This window comes from Anthonomus grandis, chromosome 16 (assembly GCF_022605725.1).
Source record: "Anthonomus grandis grandis chromosome 16, icAntGran1.3, whole genome shotgun sequence".
NCBI classification, from domain to species: Eukaryota; Metazoa; Arthropoda; class Insecta; order Coleoptera; family Curculionidae; genus Anthonomus; species Anthonomus grandis.
The window spans coordinates 6708588-6728195 of NC_065561.1; the positions used below are offsets into that span (position 1 = coordinate 6708588).

A 19608-nucleotide genomic window follows, 5' to 3' on the forward strand; every position below is an offset into this window, starting at 1 on the left:
GTATATTAAGCAAACGGATTCTAATATAAATAAAGAAGTGAGAGATAATATTTTATTTTTTTTGAAAAATTCTGGAAAAAGAGTCCCTTATGTCTTTGTAAATAACGAACAACTCTCTTTTGTAGTTTAAAAATTCGCTCAAATTGGGTCGCACAATATATATCCCAGTATGGAAGGGCGTATCGAAGATGCGACTCAAATTCTAAAATTGTTCTTTTTTATGGCAATGCAATAAGAAACAATGCGTTTGAAAGTTATGCAATAAGAAAGATAAAGTAAACGGTGTTTTTTTAGAGGCGGAGAACTTTAAACTGAAATTAAACACAAAATATTTTATTGATATGAACGAATTTGCTTTTATATTAAAGAATTTTTTTTGGCATTAATATTTAAAAATCATTTCGGGCATGTGACCGCCACGGCTGGCGCGTACGTAGCGTAATCTAGAGGTCCAATTTTCAAACACTCTTTCCAGTACTGCAGGTTGTATTTCGGCAATCACGCGTCGTATGTTGGCTTCCAAGTGCTCAAGTGTTTCGGGTTTATCAGCGTAGACATGCGACTTAACATAGCCCCAAAGAAAATCATCTAATGGCGTCAAGTCGCACAAACGAGCTGGTCAGTTTACAGGTCCATTCCTTGAAATTATTCATTGCTCGAATGTCTCTTGCAGTAAATTAATTGTTTGGCGCGCTGTATGGCACGTGGCACCATCCTGCTAAACCCACATTTCTGCAATGCCTGCAACGGCTTCCAATTGAGGCACAAAAAAGTTGGTTATCATGTTTCTGTATCGCTCACCGTTTACTGTAACGTTTTGACCATCAGCATTTCTGAAGACATAAGGACCAATGATTCCACCGGCCCATAAAGCGCACCAAATGGTTAGTTTTTCTGGATGTAATGGTTTTTCGCCAATAGCTCGTGGATTCTCATCCCCCCAAATTCGGCAATTCTGCTTGTTTACGTAGCGATTTAACCAAAAGTGTGCTTCATCACTGAATAAAATTTTCATATGAAATCGTGGATTAGCAGCAATCTTTCCTTCCGCCCATTCAGCTAATGTACGGCGCAAAAGATGATCCTGAGGTTTCAACTCCTGGACAAGTTGAATTTTATATGCTCGCAATCCAAGATCTTTGCGCAAAATTTTTCGTAAAGTGGATGGACATAAGTTCACTTGTTGAGAACGACGACGAATTGAGACATTTGGATCATTATCAACACTGTGCTACACAGCAGCTATCGCTTGTTGCGTGCGCACTGTACGGCGTCTTACGGAATGCTTATTGTTTAGTAAAAAAAAGGTTAGGTATACGTTTGTTAACAGTTTCTCGAATTAATCTCTCTGAAGGACTATTATGAGCACCATAAAACTCACGTAATGCCTGATGTGTTTCTCGAATAGAACCATGTCTTATAAAATAAATTTGAACAAATGGAAAACGTCGCTCCGGCGTAAGTCTAAGTCTAAAGCGATAAGTAGCTGACAGAGACAGCTATGAAAAATGGTTTAGAGGTGCAAGAAAAAAGACGAAAGTAATAAAGAATAAATTGCTTTATGTGTATAATATTAGACAAACATACTTGGATTCCAAATAGACGTCCAAGAGTGTATCGTTTGACTGTTACTGGATATCCTACGGCAAATAGTTTTATCTGCGTTTTGCTGTAAAGATGAACCTACTTTAATTATATTTTTTTATAACTTTACTTTACCCTGGCGCATATTCTAATTATAACGTATGATATTCAAATTTGTTTAATTACAAAAAAACTGCTGGGAAAATATATCATACAACTTGATTATCAGTTAAAAATTTATTATTCAAAAAATAAATTTACGGCAAAATTAGGTTTTTCATAAATTAAAAAAAATGTTTTGAAATTCTTTTTCATAACTCGTAATGAAACATGTAATTTTTTAAACAAAACTGCCCTTAATTTTTACTAGCTCATAGTTAATATTAAACTGAATTTTTTTTTTGTGTTATTTGACACCAATTATTATTTTGACAAAAAAACTATTAATAATATTAATTGAGAATGAATAATATAAGGCTATGTTAAATATAATAACTTCTTTATCAGATTTTTCAATTCAGTGCGCATTGGTGTCTCCAATAACCAAGTGCATTCCCTCTTTTCCTTAAAAAGTCTATATCCATAAAGAACCATTTTTATGGTATATACCGATTTGGTATTTTCTCTTTTCGCTGTCGAGTTTTATTAGTTTTCACAGTAATATCAAGAGACGTTCCAACATCTGCTGTAGAAATTAAACAAAATCTTAGGTATCTCAAGCAACACGCGATAATTAATTAATCGTTTATTTTTGGTTTACACCACGTGTATATTTTTAGCTGAACTTCAACGATAAATATCAAATAAAATGTTCGCGAGATATACGTTGAGGAACCTAATATTATTTTTATGTTGAACAAGAAGGTTTATTACATGTTAATAAAATATAGTTATTATTTCATAAAAGTTAAACGTTTAAGTATGGTATATTGTTGACTATTTAAAGAGGTTTACAAAATGCGTTTAATAAATAAATATACTTTGCATCAATAAAACGTTTAATATTTAGTCATAGAAAAAACCAGTATAAAAACTTTATTTAATTCGTTAAACAATTGTTGATATGAAATTTGTAATAAAAGTATCTATTTAAGGTTAAATTATGGTATATTATACCGAATGTCCAGGAGCTCTACCGACAAACCTTACAGTGTGATTCTTCAACAAAAAGTAAGCATATTATATTTTTATATGAATGTGTGTTCTAAACGTCTTACTTTCGGATCTACGGGGTGTTAAAATTTAAACAAATAGCTTTTCTAGATTTCTTTGTATATGATATTTCATTATTACATTATAAGATATATACGTGTAGGAAAGGTATATCGTGTCCTAAACAGATAACGGGATTATTTCCTTGTAAATTTTTTTAAATGCCAACATTTTCTCCCTTTTGTAAACAGAATAGTATATATTATACGTATATTCTACACTTTAATAAATATATCCTGACCATATACGGTTAATGAATATACCAATATTTTTTATTTAAAAACTATTGGCTAGCGATGTAAAACTTGTGCCGTGAAATGGGGTGAATTTGATTTCGCGGGGCGACTTTAATCACCATATAAAAATATTTTACATTTAAATTTCCCGCGCATATTAAGTGCCGATTGTTTCTGTTCGGTAAAAAATCGTATTCAGTGTAGCTAGTGATCCATGTGCATGTTTTTTGTCAGTTAAACGTTTTTTCTGGAGTTTGCGGCTCTCAAACATGTAAGTAATATTTAGACAAAAATATAACCTTCCAAAATTTGACTGCCATTTAAAAATACATGTAAATTGTGGATATATGCGTGATATATTTAGTATCCTGAATATTTTGTATTTTTATAACCTCAAAATGAAGTTTGCGGCGTTGCCGCATTTTGTCAAATTTTCAGAGTTATTGAATGGGGTCAAATTGAGTAACTGAATGGGGTGAAATTGGTCAGCAGATTGTAAAGCTTATATAATTTTAAGGGTATAGTACTACTAGTAATAATAATATTTTTGGTTTTAGAATATTGACATAATGCCGAGAGTTTATAAGAGAAAAGTTGGGGCACGAAGGTACAAAGACTACGGTCAAGAGTCCATAGAAAAAGCGTTAGAAAAGGTCATAAATGAAGGGTGGAGTTTACGCAAAGCTGCAAAATGGTTCAAGATTTGTTAAGGGACCTTAAATAATAGATATAGAGTTTTTAGCTCCAATAAAGAGCAATCAATTTTTAGATATTTTCAATTATTTGTGGCGAATGGGGGTTTCCTCTTAATTTAACAGATTAAGGCATATGACAAAAAACCTGCTAGATACCCAAGGTCGTTCAGTGGCAAAATTTAAGGATAATTTATCCGGTACCGATTGGGTATTTTCGCTGTTAAAAAGATATAACAATGTAATAACTCAGAGGCTAATATTAAAAGGGCTCGTGCTGATGTTTCCAGACAAACATTAACTGAATATTTTGAAAACCTTAAAACAACTTTAAATGGTATTCCGTCGTGCAACGTATACAAATTATGATAAGACTAATTTGCTTGACGATCCTGGGCGTAAAAAACTAATATATTCCCGTGGAGTAAAATACCTTGAACGAGTGTGCAATTTTACTAAATCTACAACCTCAGTGATGATGTGTGGTTCTGCAGCAGGAGTTCTTTTGCCACGATATGTAATTTATCGAGCAGAAAAAATGTGGGCGCAGTGGACTGAACAAGGACCAAAATTAGAACCCTGTTGCATAGATAGATGCTGTGCAGCTGGACCACGATACAACCAAACGTCACATGGGTAGATGGACGCCGAAACTTTTAATGACTGGTTTAAGTCTGCGTTTCTTCCACATGCCAAAAGACAGCAAGGGCGAAAAAATCTAATAGGCGATAACTTAGCCTCACATTTCACAGAAGAAGTTATTAGACTGTGTGAAGAACATAACATTGGATTTGTATGCCTGCCAAAGAACGCGACACATTTATGTCAGCCATTGGACGTAGGGTTTTTCAGGCCATTTAAAATGGCCTGGAGAGAAGTCTTGCTAGAATGGAAAAATACGTATCCCATACATTCATCAATTGACAAAAAGGATTTCCCACATTTGTTGCAAAAAAACCTTGGTGACAATGGATAGTAAACTATCCAGAGATAAGATACCTCATGCGGTTAAACGAAATCTTATTTCTTCTTTTGAAGCAAGTGGCATAGTCCCTTTAAATCCAAACCGAGTATTAGACAAGCTGCCTAGAGAAGATTTTAATCAAGACCAAGCGCAGAACGTGTTGGTAAATTACTTACAACAACAGAGATTTTCAAATGCTCCAACAAGAGGAAATAAGAAGAGAACAAAACTTGATGTTCAGCCAGGGAAAAGTGTGATAGCCCAAAATGATTCCAACAGTTCAGACAGCGACGTTGAAGAGCCTATAACAAATGATAATTCCGACGATGACATGACCGCCAACGATCTATTTATCCAGTTGCAGGAAAACGAAGAAATTATATATTTGGAAGTGAGTCAAAGTGAGATCAAAATTAGGACATTTTTATTGGTTAAAGTGTTGGGGGGCATGCAAAAAAGTGTTAGCTATCGTTACATAGCTACAGTTCAAAATTTCAATGAAAACGAATTTGAAGTTCTGGGACTAAAATCTGTCGATGGAAGAAAAACTGTTTTTAAACCACAAGAAGGTAACGAGTTTTCCATAGAGTTGGCAGATATAATTGCTATTTTGCCAGAACCTGCCGCTGAATGCGTCAAAGGTCAAATCATTTATCAATTCAAAAAAGCAGTAAATATTAAGGAGATGTAAATCCTTACTATACGCATTACTGCTTCGATCTATTAATAGAAGATTTGTTTCTTTACTTTTTGAATGTCTTTTATAAGTTTTTGTATTTTTAAACAAGTGTTTTTAATAAAGTATTAAAAAACTGCAATGTTTCTTTTTTATTTTACCTAAAAAAATAACCAATTTTATGACTGATCAATTTTCGCCTAAGTGATCAATTTCACCCCAAAACCTAGAATTATCTGTAACTTTTAAACGGATTGATGAACTTAAGCGGGGGTTAAATTGTTTATAATGTATTTTAAGGCGTTGCAAGAAGAATACAATTATATGGCACTGATCAAAGTTACCTCCCTTTTGGTATGAAATTGATCACACCTTATTTTGGCATTTTTTTAAACAACTTTAAATTTAGAGCAGATACGATTGCAAAATCCTTTTACGGCATCCATACACAATCATTTATAATTAATTTTAATATCGATACGCAGTTATCAAAAGAGTTACAAGTAAATTTACAAACGAAATGATCAATTTAACCCCGTTTCACTATCAATTTTTTTTAATGCCGTAATTTTCTCTCTTTTGTAAATCGAATACTATATGATATACGTATATTCTACAGTTTAATAAATTAACCTTATGGCCACGGTTGATAGATATACTAAAACCAAAAATTTACTAAAAAATCGTTAAAAATATATTTAATAGTCATAATATATGATGTGCTGCTTGCGATGTGATAACAAAAATTCTATCCCTAATTATTTTTGTAAAAGCTGATTTGTCTTATAGATACTGGATTCGTAATTTACATTTTTTAAACTGTACGTATAACAGTAATTGGTAATTATAGCAGCCAATAAAAAAGAGCCAGTCACGTGATTTGAGCATTTTTTATTTCTATCCATAATTGGCAATTTTGTTTTATGTAGCGGGACTACCTTCTTGCCGTAAAGTAGAAAATAGATTTCTTTAATTTTAAAATTTTTCATGAAACATTCATAAAAAACATACCATTATGGGACCTAATCATAAGGCCTTAGTCTTCCTGAATAATATACATCCTTCGCATAAATTAAGAAAAAAAGAAATTAATTTTTACCTTTTACGTCAAATATCTCGGACCATAATTAACGGTATTACTACCCACACATCATACACGGGCGCCATAAACAATAAATAAATCGTGAAAAGCCCTCGAAGCAAAAGCAAGGAAGGCCTACTTTCGCGTTGCTGTGGCTATCTTCTTTGATTTGCTAAGAGGTTGTTGCCACCATTTTAGCGGGTCTTACGGCATAAAATCTTGATCCTCTTTTTCATTGATCTGGCCACACAAGTAGCCATTTTCTCCATCTGTTCCCCTATTTTACATATTTAAATCTATACGATATCAGGCATTAAATCACGAGGCATTTTATTTTTTGTGTACCGTAACAGATAAAAAGCGGCGCCTAAATAATATAACGCAATAAGGAAATCTGTCTTTATAGCAAAGTTGTTAATGGATTTAATTGATATAATGTAAAATTGATTGTATTCAATGGAAGTAAATCATGTCAATCAGTTTAAATATTACAAGCTACAATCGGTTAGTTGTAAAATTAAACATATGGCACTAGAAAATATGTGTAATTTTTATTGGACACGATTGTAATATGACCATATGTAAACTGCGATACTAATAATCCAAGACTATTTATTTAAAAAGTATAATAATTGTTGTTATATAACGAGCCTCTACCTTGATATGTTCACCTAGATTTTGATATGATTGAAAGTATTTATAAAATTGATTTGGTATAGGCGGACCGCCCTAGGCTATCCTTAATATTAAAAAAAGTGATACAATTTTTACTTGTACCCTTGAATGTAATTCAGAAAAAAGGGGTCAAATAATATGATGCAGATATGTCCAAATATATTAGAGGTTACTTAACGATTAATTGTAATTTAAAGGCGTATTTTTAGAGTCGTTAGGTGGGGTGTTAAAACGTATAAAAACTAGAGCAGAATTAAACAAGTCACTGTACAAGTCGAGTCCTCACAAAGAGCAACAACTTCCATTCATAAAATGTACAAAGTAAGTATTGATTAAATTGTGTAAAATTTTAGTCCTGGGCATTTTATTTTTATTATGCATGAAAATGAGATAGCGGATAGATTACTAGTTTTTTAAACAAGTATTAATATTTTGATATAATAACTAAATCTTACATTTTTAAATAATATTTCATTTGTCAAACATATGAATATTTTTGAATAAGTTCAATTTGAAACAACTTAAATATTTTATTTCAATTATTCCAATTGGTTAATGACGACTCTTTTTATTGAATTAAACTCCTAATTATTGAAGTGTTCTCTACTCACTACTAAAAAACTTTTTTTCACTATTAAAAAACTCTTGATGTATCCTTAAATAAAAAATATGTACAAATTGCATATAATTACAATAAAAACTGTACTTTTAGATCTTCATTGTCAGTGCCGTTCTGGCTCTCGCCAGTTCAGTTCCGGTAGACCACCAAGCTACTTCCTACTCATCTTTTAACGACAATCATAATTCCATTCATCACATCGACTCAGCTCCTTCACACCTAAACAAATACGCTGCTGCCCCGGTGCCACAATATTATGCCGCCCCAGCTGTTGCTAAAGTAGCTCTTCCAGTAGCCAAAATTGCCCTACCAGCTGCTCCAGTCTACCAAACTGCCCCCAAATACTCTTATGCCCCAGCTCCAGTATCTTACGCCGCACCTATTGCTAAAGTAGCCGCTTTACCAGTTGCTACGAAATACGCCGTTCCTGTAGCGAAGTATGCTTCTTATGATGCCCATAAGGAGGAGTACGCCCCAGCTCAATACGAGTTCGCTTACAACATTGAAGATGCTCATACCGGTGACTTCCACTCCCAGCAGGAGCATCGTGATGGAGACCACGTTGTTGGACAATACGCCCTTCACGAAGCTGATGGTACTGTCAGAATTGTCAAGTACTCTGATGATGGCCATGGTTTCAATGCTGTAGTTGAAAGACAAGGACATCCCACTGAAGCTCCTGTAGCCTATAAGAAAATTGTTGCTGCTGCGCCTGCTCCAGCCTATTATCATCACTAAGAATAATATTTTTTTAGGGTTGTTATTGTATATATTTATTGAAATAAAGAAGTATTTATTATTCCAGTTTACAAAATATATATGAATTTTTATTAACACAATATTTCTAAATAAATTTTCAGCACACTTCATAAACATATAAATTAAGTGTTGCAATTTAATGCATAAAATTACAATAAAAACCATATTGTTGATCAGTAATACCTTCACGAAACTTTTGGTACTGTGAAAATTGTCAAGTATGTACTTTGACAACAGATACGGTTTCATTGCTAAATTTGAAAGACAAGGGCATCATTCTTCAGATGATGCAAAACTTGTTTATTAATATGTCATGAAAAACAATAATTTTTTAATAGGACGAGTTTCATTTTAACTAAAATATAATCAAGTATTTTTGTAGACGAGTACGTCGAATATAAGCTAGCTATGATAAAGCATCCAATAATATTTAATTTTTTTTTCAAGAAAATTTTTTAGACAAAAATATATTATAATTTTTGTGAATGATTTACTGTGAATATACTGTCGGTGAACCCCTGGTAGTGTGGGACTTTGTGCACAGTTACCCACTTAAACTTCCCAGCTGGATGGGACCAAGTGCTTCCCTGCACTGCGGTCTGCTCTATTGCAGTCCTATTGTTCCCCATAGATTTACTTCTATATGTTTAGTTCTGTTGTTTCTAGGAAGCTTTGTGTCCCATCAATCTCTGAATATTTATTATTAAGAGGTCTCTTTGATAAAAATGGACTCCTTTTTTGAATTATTAAGGTCCAATATTTTGCCCAGTGGCGTAACCACATCCTCTCTAGTGAGAGTTTGGCTTTGGCCAGGACTGCTGCTCTGGTCTGGTTAAATCATTCGCAGAAGCATAGAATGTAAAGAGTAGATTCTTTCTCTTCTTCCCAAACTCTACATAGCGGTGTATCCACTTGCCCGAGTCTGCGTAGCTGTTTGCTGCAGAGTGAAGTGTGTCTTTCGCAGTTATTGGCTCGAGTTACCCAGTATGTTCTCCCCTTTCCTAAAAAGCAGGCAGCCCAAAAGTTGTTTGGAGAGTTCCAGCCTTGTCTTTTTTATGTTTTTTTAAGTTTCAACCAGTGTTTTATATCCAATTTCCAGGTTTTATCACTGACATAGCATGTTGGTTCTGGGCCTATAAAATTTTTGGCTTCTTTCATTGTAATTTGGATTGCGCTTCTTGCAGCACTGATGTCCATATTCTGTGATAAGACTATCTGACGTGTTTTGTTCTTTGGCTAGGTCAGCGAGATCCTTCAAGCAGTTTTGTACAGTCGTTGACCTCGGCCTCTTGGTGCCTATTCTCTCATTAGTTGGATACAGGTCTGGCCTTCTATTATATTTCTCTGTAAGGCTATTGCTTCCAAGCCCAGGTTCAGCTAGAGTTGCCTGCCCTGTTGCCCATCCTCTTGTACGCCGATCTTCGATCGTATGGCAGCAGTATACCATACTGCGTAGCCTCCTTGCCTAAGCCGACTAACTTCTGTTCCCAGTGGTCCCTTTCCCTTCTTTATTACAAAGGGTTTATCTAGGTGTGACCTTGGTTTTATTCATTTTTACTACCATTGTGTCTAACTTCCGTTATGATTGTTGCGCCATTCGACAGTATCCTTTTTGCTCCTGATATTAGCCTTGTCAGGTTTTCTAGGGCAGCAGTCGGTGTTGTTGACTTCGCTCTTGCTATACCCAGACACACTGTTCTTTGTATTTTTTTGAGTGTCTAAATAACAGTTCTCCTTTCTGCCGCATGCCACTACATTAAGGCTGCGTATGTAATGATAAATCTCACCATTGTTGTGTATACCTCATTTTTGGTAATAGTTCTTATGATATGCCGAACATTCTCTTACAGTACATATGAGTTTTCGTGGCCTTGTATTATTTATTACGTGGTTCTTGTAGCTAAGTTTCTTATTCAGGGTCACCCCTAGGTATTTGACCTCTTCTTCGAGTCGCAGGTACTCGCAAAAGAACATTAGGTCTCTTATAGGCTTTAGTTTTTTCCTTTCTTTAAAGACAAGTACTGTGGTTTTTGCGGGGTTTTGCCCTTAGTTATTCTTTCATGCCTCAGTGCTCGACAACGTTCAGAGCTTTTTGCATTATTTCGAATACATGCGCCTGGTTGTTACAAGGGCTGTTCGATGTCCGATACAAAGTTCCACAGCAGCGATGAGAGTATTCTTCCCTGCGGTGTTTCTTTACTTTGTTTTTTTCCATGGTGCTGTTAAGACTAGCTCTCACCTTCCTATGGTTCAGCATTTGGTTGATCTAACCGCCTATGATAGGATGTATACCTTGTGAAGCTATACTGTTCAACCCTTTTACAAAATCGCTAAATGAAAAGATTTACCTGTTTGGTTAAGGGTATATAAGTATTAATTTAGAGGGCAAGCCCGTAGACTAATATCGTCCTGGTATAAAAAGTACATCGTCCCTGATATACTTTTCTAGAAGCTTTTCATCTATTCTCAGAAGAAATGATGTAAGGCAGATTGGTCGGAAGGATTTGGAATAATAGGAGTCGGATGTTGCGCCTGTGTTGATTGGAGAATTTTGTATCCGGGCAAGTGGGTGTTCCCCAAGGGTTTCCTCCTCGCTTCTCGTATATTCTCAAATGGAATTTAGGCACGAATCAACGGTCTATTGCGATCCCTCCCGACTTCTCCCTGCTCTGTTAAAAAGTTTTTTTAATATCCGCCTAAAATATACCTCTTAAAATATACATAAAATATACATAAAATTTAACTTTTTATTTATATTTATAACAATCAAATATAAAGTATTAAAAAATGATTTTTTAGTTTTAATATAGGACGATTTTTTTATGTTGCGTCTTGTTATTTCCAATGATATTAGGTAGAGACTTTGATCAGTCTCAATTATCGTCGGAAATTTTGCACTTTTTTCCATTATTTATTTATAAATATCAAGTTTAAATATTGTATCTATTATTATATAATATAAGTATAAATGGCTAAACATATAAGCATGTACAAGTTCCTATACATGTGTGATCTGAAATGCCTGATTTTTTTCTTAATAATCTCTTACTTCTATAGAGTAAATAAACTGTACAATATTCTATTATATTTTTGGTCAAAGACATAAATTTCTTAATCAATTTTACGTTAAAAAGGTACTTTATTAGATGTCTCTAGGAGCAACCTTTTTTGAAAAATTTAAGTTTAAAATAATCGATGCATGTATTTTAAAAAAGTGAAATAGTTCTGTAAAATAACTTTTTTTTAATCAAGATGAAAGATTTTTGGAGAAAATTGAATTAAATAAAAACGGGGTGAAAACGAGATTAAAATCAAAGTAATATAGGGAATTCATTTCTTTGACCAAAAATATAATAAAAGGTTGTGCAAAGAGCCTTTGAAAGACAAATTTAAATTTATCATATCAAAAAACTCCCAGGTACTAATTTTCGTTCAGAAATTGGCATTATTTAGAAAACCTCTTAGACCCTGTATACTAAAAATCAATCATTTTAGACTAAACATTTATAGGAACTCTTTACCTTAAAAATAGTTAAAATATCGCCCTACATTATATGAAGATAATTATCTTTTTTATATAAGCTCACAGTGATTGAAGCATTTAAGAAAACCTATGTTAAAGGTTTTTATAAAGTTTCTATCTATCTTAGGTACAAAATAGGAATAGAGAATAAGAAACCAAATTTCTTGTTTTATTTATTAAGAAATAGTAAGAATAAAATTAAAATATAATAATTTACTATACATTATTAGTATTTTTATTTATTGGAAAAATAGTTCAGTATTTAGTTCAGATTTGAATTATCATTTACTTCTAATAGTAATTTAATAATTATTGTTTAAAGCTGATTCTATAACTAAAAAATACTTTTAAGGCGGATTAATTGTTATAGCGTTATTTAATATTTTAATAGCGTAAACTAGAAAATCTGTCTTTTTTAAAAAGTTGTTGATAATGACTGGATTCAACGTAAATAAATAAGGGCAATTAGTTTAACTATTAAGAAATACAATCGGTAAATTGAAGAATTTAATATCGGGCACTACAAAATATGTGTAGTTTTTTTTTTAATAAATACGATTGTCAGATCACCATATATAAATTGCTGCAATTATAATCTAAAAGTATTTAGTAAATTGATTTTTATGCAGACCGCCCTAAGCTATCTTAATTATTAGAAAATCTGATACAATTTACACTTATAACCTTGTCAAAAAAAAGGGGTCAAATATTATGAGACAGATGTACTAGAGGTTACCTAACGATTATTGTAAATTAAAGCCGTATTCTTTAGAGTCGTTAGGTGGGGTTTTAATTCGTATAAAAACCGGCACTAATTTTCTTAAACCACTGAATAAGTCAAGTCAATACAAAGAGAAACAAGTTTCAATTACAAAATGTTCAAAGTAAGTCTTGTTCACTTCATTACTAGTTAATTATTTTTTATTGAGCAATGGTCATTAAAAAAAGAATTGAATTGAATCTTTCAAGTATCAACTAAAAGGCATATTTCACTTTACTACACTAATTGATAGTTAGAAGTTCTAATGAAGTACTAAAAATAAAATATGTAACCATTTAGTTTAATTATTTAAAATAAGAATGTTCTAGTAATTTAAATTTTAGATAAATTTACGATATTAGATAAGTTACCGCCTAATTTAGGTTTTTATAAAATAATTTTAATTGTACGACGATTTCCTAATTAAACCAACTTCCTAAAGATTTAAAAAGCATAGCTTCCTATGTAACCTTTATGTTTTTGTATAGAAAATTTCAAATAAACCTTATCATCAAATCATCATCTAATTAGTATAAAACTTTTTCTTATTTTCAGATCTTTATTGTCAGTACCGTCCTGGCTCTGGCCAGTGCAGTTCCAGTCGACCACCAAGCCACTTCTTACTCATCCTTTAACGACAATCATAATTCCATTCATCACATCGACTCAGCTCCTTCCCACCTAAACAAATACGCTGCTGCCCCGGTGCCACAATATTATGCCGCCCCAGCTGTTGCTAAAGTAGCTCTTCCAGTAGCCAAAATTGCCCTACCAGCTGCTCCAGTCTACCAAACTGCCCCCAAATACTCTTACGCCCCAGCTCCAGTTATTGCTAAAGTAGCCGCTTTACCAGTTGCTACGAAATACGCCGTTCCTGTAGCGAAGTATGCTGCCTATGATGCCCATAAGGAAGAGTACGCCCCAGCTCAATACGAGTTCGCTTACAACATTGAAGATGCTCATACCGGTGACTTTCACTCCCAGCAGGAGCATCGTGATGGAGATCACGTTGTTGGACAATACTCCCTTCACGAAGCTGATGGTACTGTCAGAATTGTCAAGTACTCTGATGATGGCCACGGTTTCAATGCTGTAGTTGAAAGACAAGGACATCCCACTGAAGCTCCTGTAGCCTATAAGAAAATTGTTGCTGCTGCGCCTGCTCCAGCCTATTATCATCACTAAGAATAATATTTTTGTAGGGTTTTTATTGTATATATTTATTGAAATAAAGAAGTATTTATTATTCCAGTTTACAAAATATATATGGAATTTTATTAAGACAATATTTTTAAATAGATTTACGGCACACTTCATAAACAAACTATTCATTATTACTAAATCATTTAATGCATAAAATGTCAATAAAAAATCATATTGTTGGACAGTAGCACCTTCACGAAGCTTTTGGCACTGTCAGAATTATCAAGTATGTACTCTGACAACAGACACGGTTTCAATTTTAAATTTGAAAGATAAGGGCATCCAACTAAAGTTCGATTAGCTTTTAATTATCATTATTACTTAATCTATTATTATGCCTATTATCACCAAAAAATCTATTTTTATGGTTATAATTATTTACTGCGATTTAAAAAAAATTAATCTTGAATTGAAAAAAAATATATGGATTTTATTTATACATTCCTTTTTAAAGGGACATTAGTAGGTTTAATTTATGATATTTCTTTCTCGATAATATAGAAGTTCTCCAGATGAGGCAAAACTTGTTTATTAATATGTCATGAAAAACAATAATTTTTTAATAGGACGAGTTTCATTTTAAGTAAAATAAAATCAAGTATTTTTGTAGACAAGTACGTCGAATATAAGTTAGCTATGATAAAGCATTCAATAATATTTAATTTTATATTTCATTTTTTTCAAGAAGATTTTTTAGAGAAAAAATATAATTTCTGCATATGATTTACTGTGAATACATATACATTTTATCTTTTTTTCTGTCGGTGAAAACCTTCTTAATGTTCTTGAACCCCCGGTAGTGTGGGACTTTGTGCACGGTTACCCACTTAAACTTCCCAGCTGGGTGGGACCAAATGGTTCCCTGCACTGCGGTCTGCTCTATTGCAGTCCTATTGTGCCCCATAGATTTACTTCCATATTTTTAGTTCTGTTGTTTCTAGGACGCTTTGTGTCCCTTCAATCTCTGAATATTTATTATTAAGAGGTCTCTTTGACAAAAATGAACTACTTTTTTGAAGTCCAGTATTTTGCCCAGTGGCGTAAGAATCACATCCTCTCTAGTGAGGGTTTGGCTTTGGCCAGGACTATTGCTCTGATCTGGTTAAATCATTCGCAGAAGCATAGAATGTGAAGAGTAGATTCTTCCTATTTCTCCCAACCTCTACATAGCGGTGTATCCACTTGCCCGAGTCTGCGTAGCTGTTTGCTGCAGAGTGAAGTGTGCCTTTCGCAGTTATTGCCTCAAGTGCACAGTATGTTCTCCCCTTTCCTAAAAAGCAGGCCAAAAGTTGTTTGGAGAATTCCAGCTTTGTCTTTTTTATGTTTTTTAAGTTTCAACCAGTGTCTAATATCCAATTTCTAGGTTTTATCACTGACATAGCATGTTGGTTCTGAGCCTATAAGTCTGTTTTTTGGTTTCTTTCATTGCAATTTGGATTGCGCTTCTTGCAGCATCACCCAAGATGATGTCCATGTTCTGTGATAGGACTATCTCTGACGTGTTTTGCTCTTTGGCTAAGTCAGCGAGATCCTTCGAGCAGTTTTGTACAGTCGTTGACCTCGGCCTCTTGGTGCCTCTTCTCTCATTAGTTGGATACAGGTCTGGCTTTCTATTATGTTTCTCTGTAAGGCTGTTGCTTCCAAGCCCAGGTTCTGAGTTTTCGTGGTCTTGTATAATTTATTACGTGGTTCTTGTAGCTAACTTTCTTATTCGGGGTCACCCCTAGATATTTGACCTCTTCTTCGAGTCGGAGGTACTCAAGAGCATTGGGTCTCTTATAGGCTTCAGTTTCTTCCTTTTTTTAAAGGCAAGTACTATGGTTTTTGCGGTGTTTTGCCCTTAGTTATTTTTCCATGCCTCAGTGTTCGACAATGTTCAAAGCCTTTTGCATTGTTTCGAATAATGAAATGTCACAAGGGCTGTTTGATGTCCGATACAAAGTTCCACAGCAGCGATGAGAGTATTCTTCCCTGCGGTGATATTTTACCTTGTTTTTTACCGTGGTGCTGTTAACACTTGCTCTCACCTTCCTATGGTTTAGCACTTGGTTGATCTAACCGGCTATGATAGGATGTATAATACCTTGTAAAGATATAGTATGGTTGATTGAGTCACATGACGTTCTTGTCAAAATGCGCCATCAATATTTAAGAAGATTTCTAGGGCAAATTCTATGTTGTTCAAAGGCTGTTCAACCGCTTCACAAGATCGCTAAATGAAAAGATTTACCTGTTTGGTCAAGGGTATATTAGTGTTAATTTAGGGGACAAGCACGTAGATTGACACTAATATCGTCCTGATATAAAAAGTACGTCATCCCTGATATACTTTTCTAGAAGCTTTTTGTTTATTTTCAGGAGAAATGATGTAAGGCAGATTGGTCGGCAGGATTTGGAATACTGGGAGTCAGATGTTGATCCTGTGTTGATTGGAGAATTTTGAATCTAGAGAAGTAGTGTTTTCCGAGCATTTTCTCCTCGATCCTCCATTGGAATTTATGCACGAACTAATGGTCTGTTGCGACCCTTTGCCACGTCTCTTTGCTCTATTAAAAAATTTTTTTACTATTCACCTAAGCTCACTTAGTTCATTTGGTGATTATTAAAAAAAATAAACAGATATGTAATTAATTTTTTTGCATTCAAGTTAATTTAGAATGAAAAAAAAATTTACAATATTTACATTAGTTTCAATTATTTTCGGAATTTTGCACTTGATTAATGAATGAGTAATCAAAAGGTAAAAAAATCAATAAGTAATCTTTATAAACCTGTTTAAATTGATTTACTACATACAGTGATAAAATATATAATAAAATTTATATTTCTAATTGCCGGTTTACCGCATTATTAATTCTATTAACAACTATGACCGTGGCATTACGGCAAATCTTATACTTATAACGCTTACCTTCGGAACCTTATCTTTAAATCAAAATGCTGCTATTACATTTATCAGGTTTTTTCCCATTATTTATTTACAAATATAAAGTTTAAATAAATAGTTTTAATGTCAAAGATTTATTTTTATTTTTGTTTTTTCTGCATAATTTCCTAAATAATGCCAATTTCTGAACAACAATTGGTACCCGAAATTTGATTTTTTTCTTAGTAATCCCTTACTTTTATAGAGTGCTATCTACGTGTCTTTTAGGAATTGCAAAGGATCATGACTTCGTACAACATTCTATTACTCTATTTGGTCAAATACATAAATTTATTAATCAATTTAATGTTAAACAGGTACTTTATTAGATGTCGCTAGAACCAACTCTTTTCGAAATATTTGAATTTAAAATAATCGATGCATATATTTTAAAAAAGGAAAATAATTCTGGAAAATAACTTTTTTTTAATCAAGATAAAATATTTTTAGAAAAAATTAAATAGATGAACACTCAATAAAAATGGGGTGAAAACCCAGATCAAAATCACAATAAATTAAGGAATTCATTTCTTTGACCAAAAATATAATAGCTGTATAGAAATAGAGCATAAAAAACCAAATTTGTTACTTCATTTATTAAGAAATCTTAAGAGTGAAATTAAAATATAATAATTTACTATACATTATCAGTATTTTTATTTTTTGGAACAATAGTTCCGTATTTACTTCAGATTTGAATTATCCCTTACTTCTAATAGTAATTTAATAACTAATAATATTATAATATAATAATATTAATAATATTATAGCCTAAACTAGAATATCTTTTTTTTTATAAAGTTGTTGATATTGATTGTATTCAAAGTAAATAAATAACGTCAATTAGTTGAACTATTACAAAATACAATCGGTCAATTGAAGAATTTAATAACGGGCACTACAAAATATGTGTAGTTTTTTTTTAATAAATACGATTGTCAGATAGATACCATATATAAATTGCTGCAATTATAATCTAAAAGTATTTAGTAAATTGATTTTTATGTAGACCGCCCTAAGCTATCTTCATTATTAGAAAATGTGATACAATTTACACTTATAACCTTGTCAAAAAAAGGGGTCAAATAATATGAGACAGAAATGTCCAAATATACTGGAGGTTACCTAACGATTATTGTAAATTAAAGGCGTATTCTTTAGAGTCGTTAGGTGGAATTCTAATTCGTATAAAAACCGGCGGTAATTTGCTTAAATCACTGAATAAGTCAAGTCAATACAAAGAGAAACAAGTTTCAATTACAAAATGATCAAAGTAAGTCTTGTTCACTTCAGTACTAGTTAATTATTTTTTATTGAGCAATGGTCATTAAAAAAAGAATTGAACTGAATGTTTCAAGTATCAACTAAAAGGCATATTTCACTTTACTACACTAACTGATAGTTGGAAGTTCTAATGAAGTACTAAAAATAATATGTAACCATTTAGTTTAATTATTTACAATAAGAATGTTCTACTAATCTAAATTTTAAATAAATTTACGATATTAGATTAGTTACTGCCTAGTTTAGGTGTTTATAAAATAATTTTAATTGGGCGATGATTTCTTAATAGAACCAACTTCCTAATGATTTAAAAAGCATAGCCTCTTATGTAACCTCTATGTTCTTGTATAGCAAATTTCAAATAAACTTATCATCTAATTACTATAAAACTTTTTCTTATTTTCAGATCTTTATTGTCAGTACCGTCCTGGCTCTGGCCAGTGCAGTTCCAGTGGACCACCAAGCCACTTCTTACTCATCCTTTAACGATAATCATAATTCCATTCATCACATCGACTCAGCTCCTTCCCACCTAAACAAATACGCTGCTGCCCCAGTGCCACAATATTATGCCGCCCCAGCTGTTGCTAAAGTAGCTCTTCCAGTAGCCAAAATTGCCCTACCAGCTGCTCCAGTCTACCAAACTGCCCCCAAATACTCTTACGCCCCAGCTCCAGTATCTTACGCCGCACCTATTGCTAAAGTAGCCGCTTTACCAGTTGCTACGAAATACGCCGTTCCTGTAGCGAAGTATGCTGCCTATGATGCCCATAAGGAGGAGTACGCCCCAGCTCAATACGAGTTCGCTTACAACATTGAAGATGCTCATACCGGTGACTTCCACTCCCAGCAGGAGCATCGTGATGGAGATCACGTTGTTGGACAATACTCCCTTCACGAAGCTGATGGTACTGTCAGAATTGTCAAATACTCTGATGATGGCCACGGTTTTAATGCTATAGTTGAAAGACAAGGGCATCCCACTGAAGCTCCTGTAGCTTATAAGAAAATTGTTGCTGCTGCGCCTGCTCCAGCCTATTATCATCACTAAGAATAATATTTTTGTAGGGTTGTTATTGTATATATTTATTGAAATAAAGAAGTATTTATTATTCCAGTTTACAAAATATATATGGAGTTTTATTAAGACAATATTTTTAAATAGATTTACGGCACACTTCATAAACAAACTATTCATTATTACTAAATCATTTAATGCAAAAAATGTCAATAAAAAATCATATTGTTGGACAGTAGTACCTTCACGAAGCTTTTGGCACTGTCAGAATTATCAAGTATGTACTCTGACAACAGACACGAATTCAATTTTAAATTTGAAAGACAAGGGCATCCAACTAAAGTTCGATTAGCTTTTAATTATCATTATTACTTAATCTATTATTATGCCTATTAT

General features: G+C 33.1%; 2 protein-coding genes across 2 annotated transcripts in view; one reads left to right on the forward strand and one right to left on the reverse strand.

Annotated features, from left to right (window-relative positions):
- LOC126745643 (division abnormally delayed protein) overlaps positions 1–19608 on the reverse strand; it is a 415201-nt gene that overhangs the window by 244147 nt on the left and 151446 nt on the right. The window lies entirely within an intron of this gene.
- LOC126745645 (cuticle protein 8-like) lies at positions 7346–8555 on the forward strand. The gene is made up of 2 exons (XM_050453580.1): positions 7346–7441; positions 7833–8555. The coding sequence occupies exons 1-2, from the start codon at positions 7433–7435 to the stop codon at positions 8475–8477; spliced, it is 654 nt and encodes a 217-aa protein (XP_050309537.1). The 5' UTR covers positions 7346–7432; the 3' UTR covers positions 8478–8555.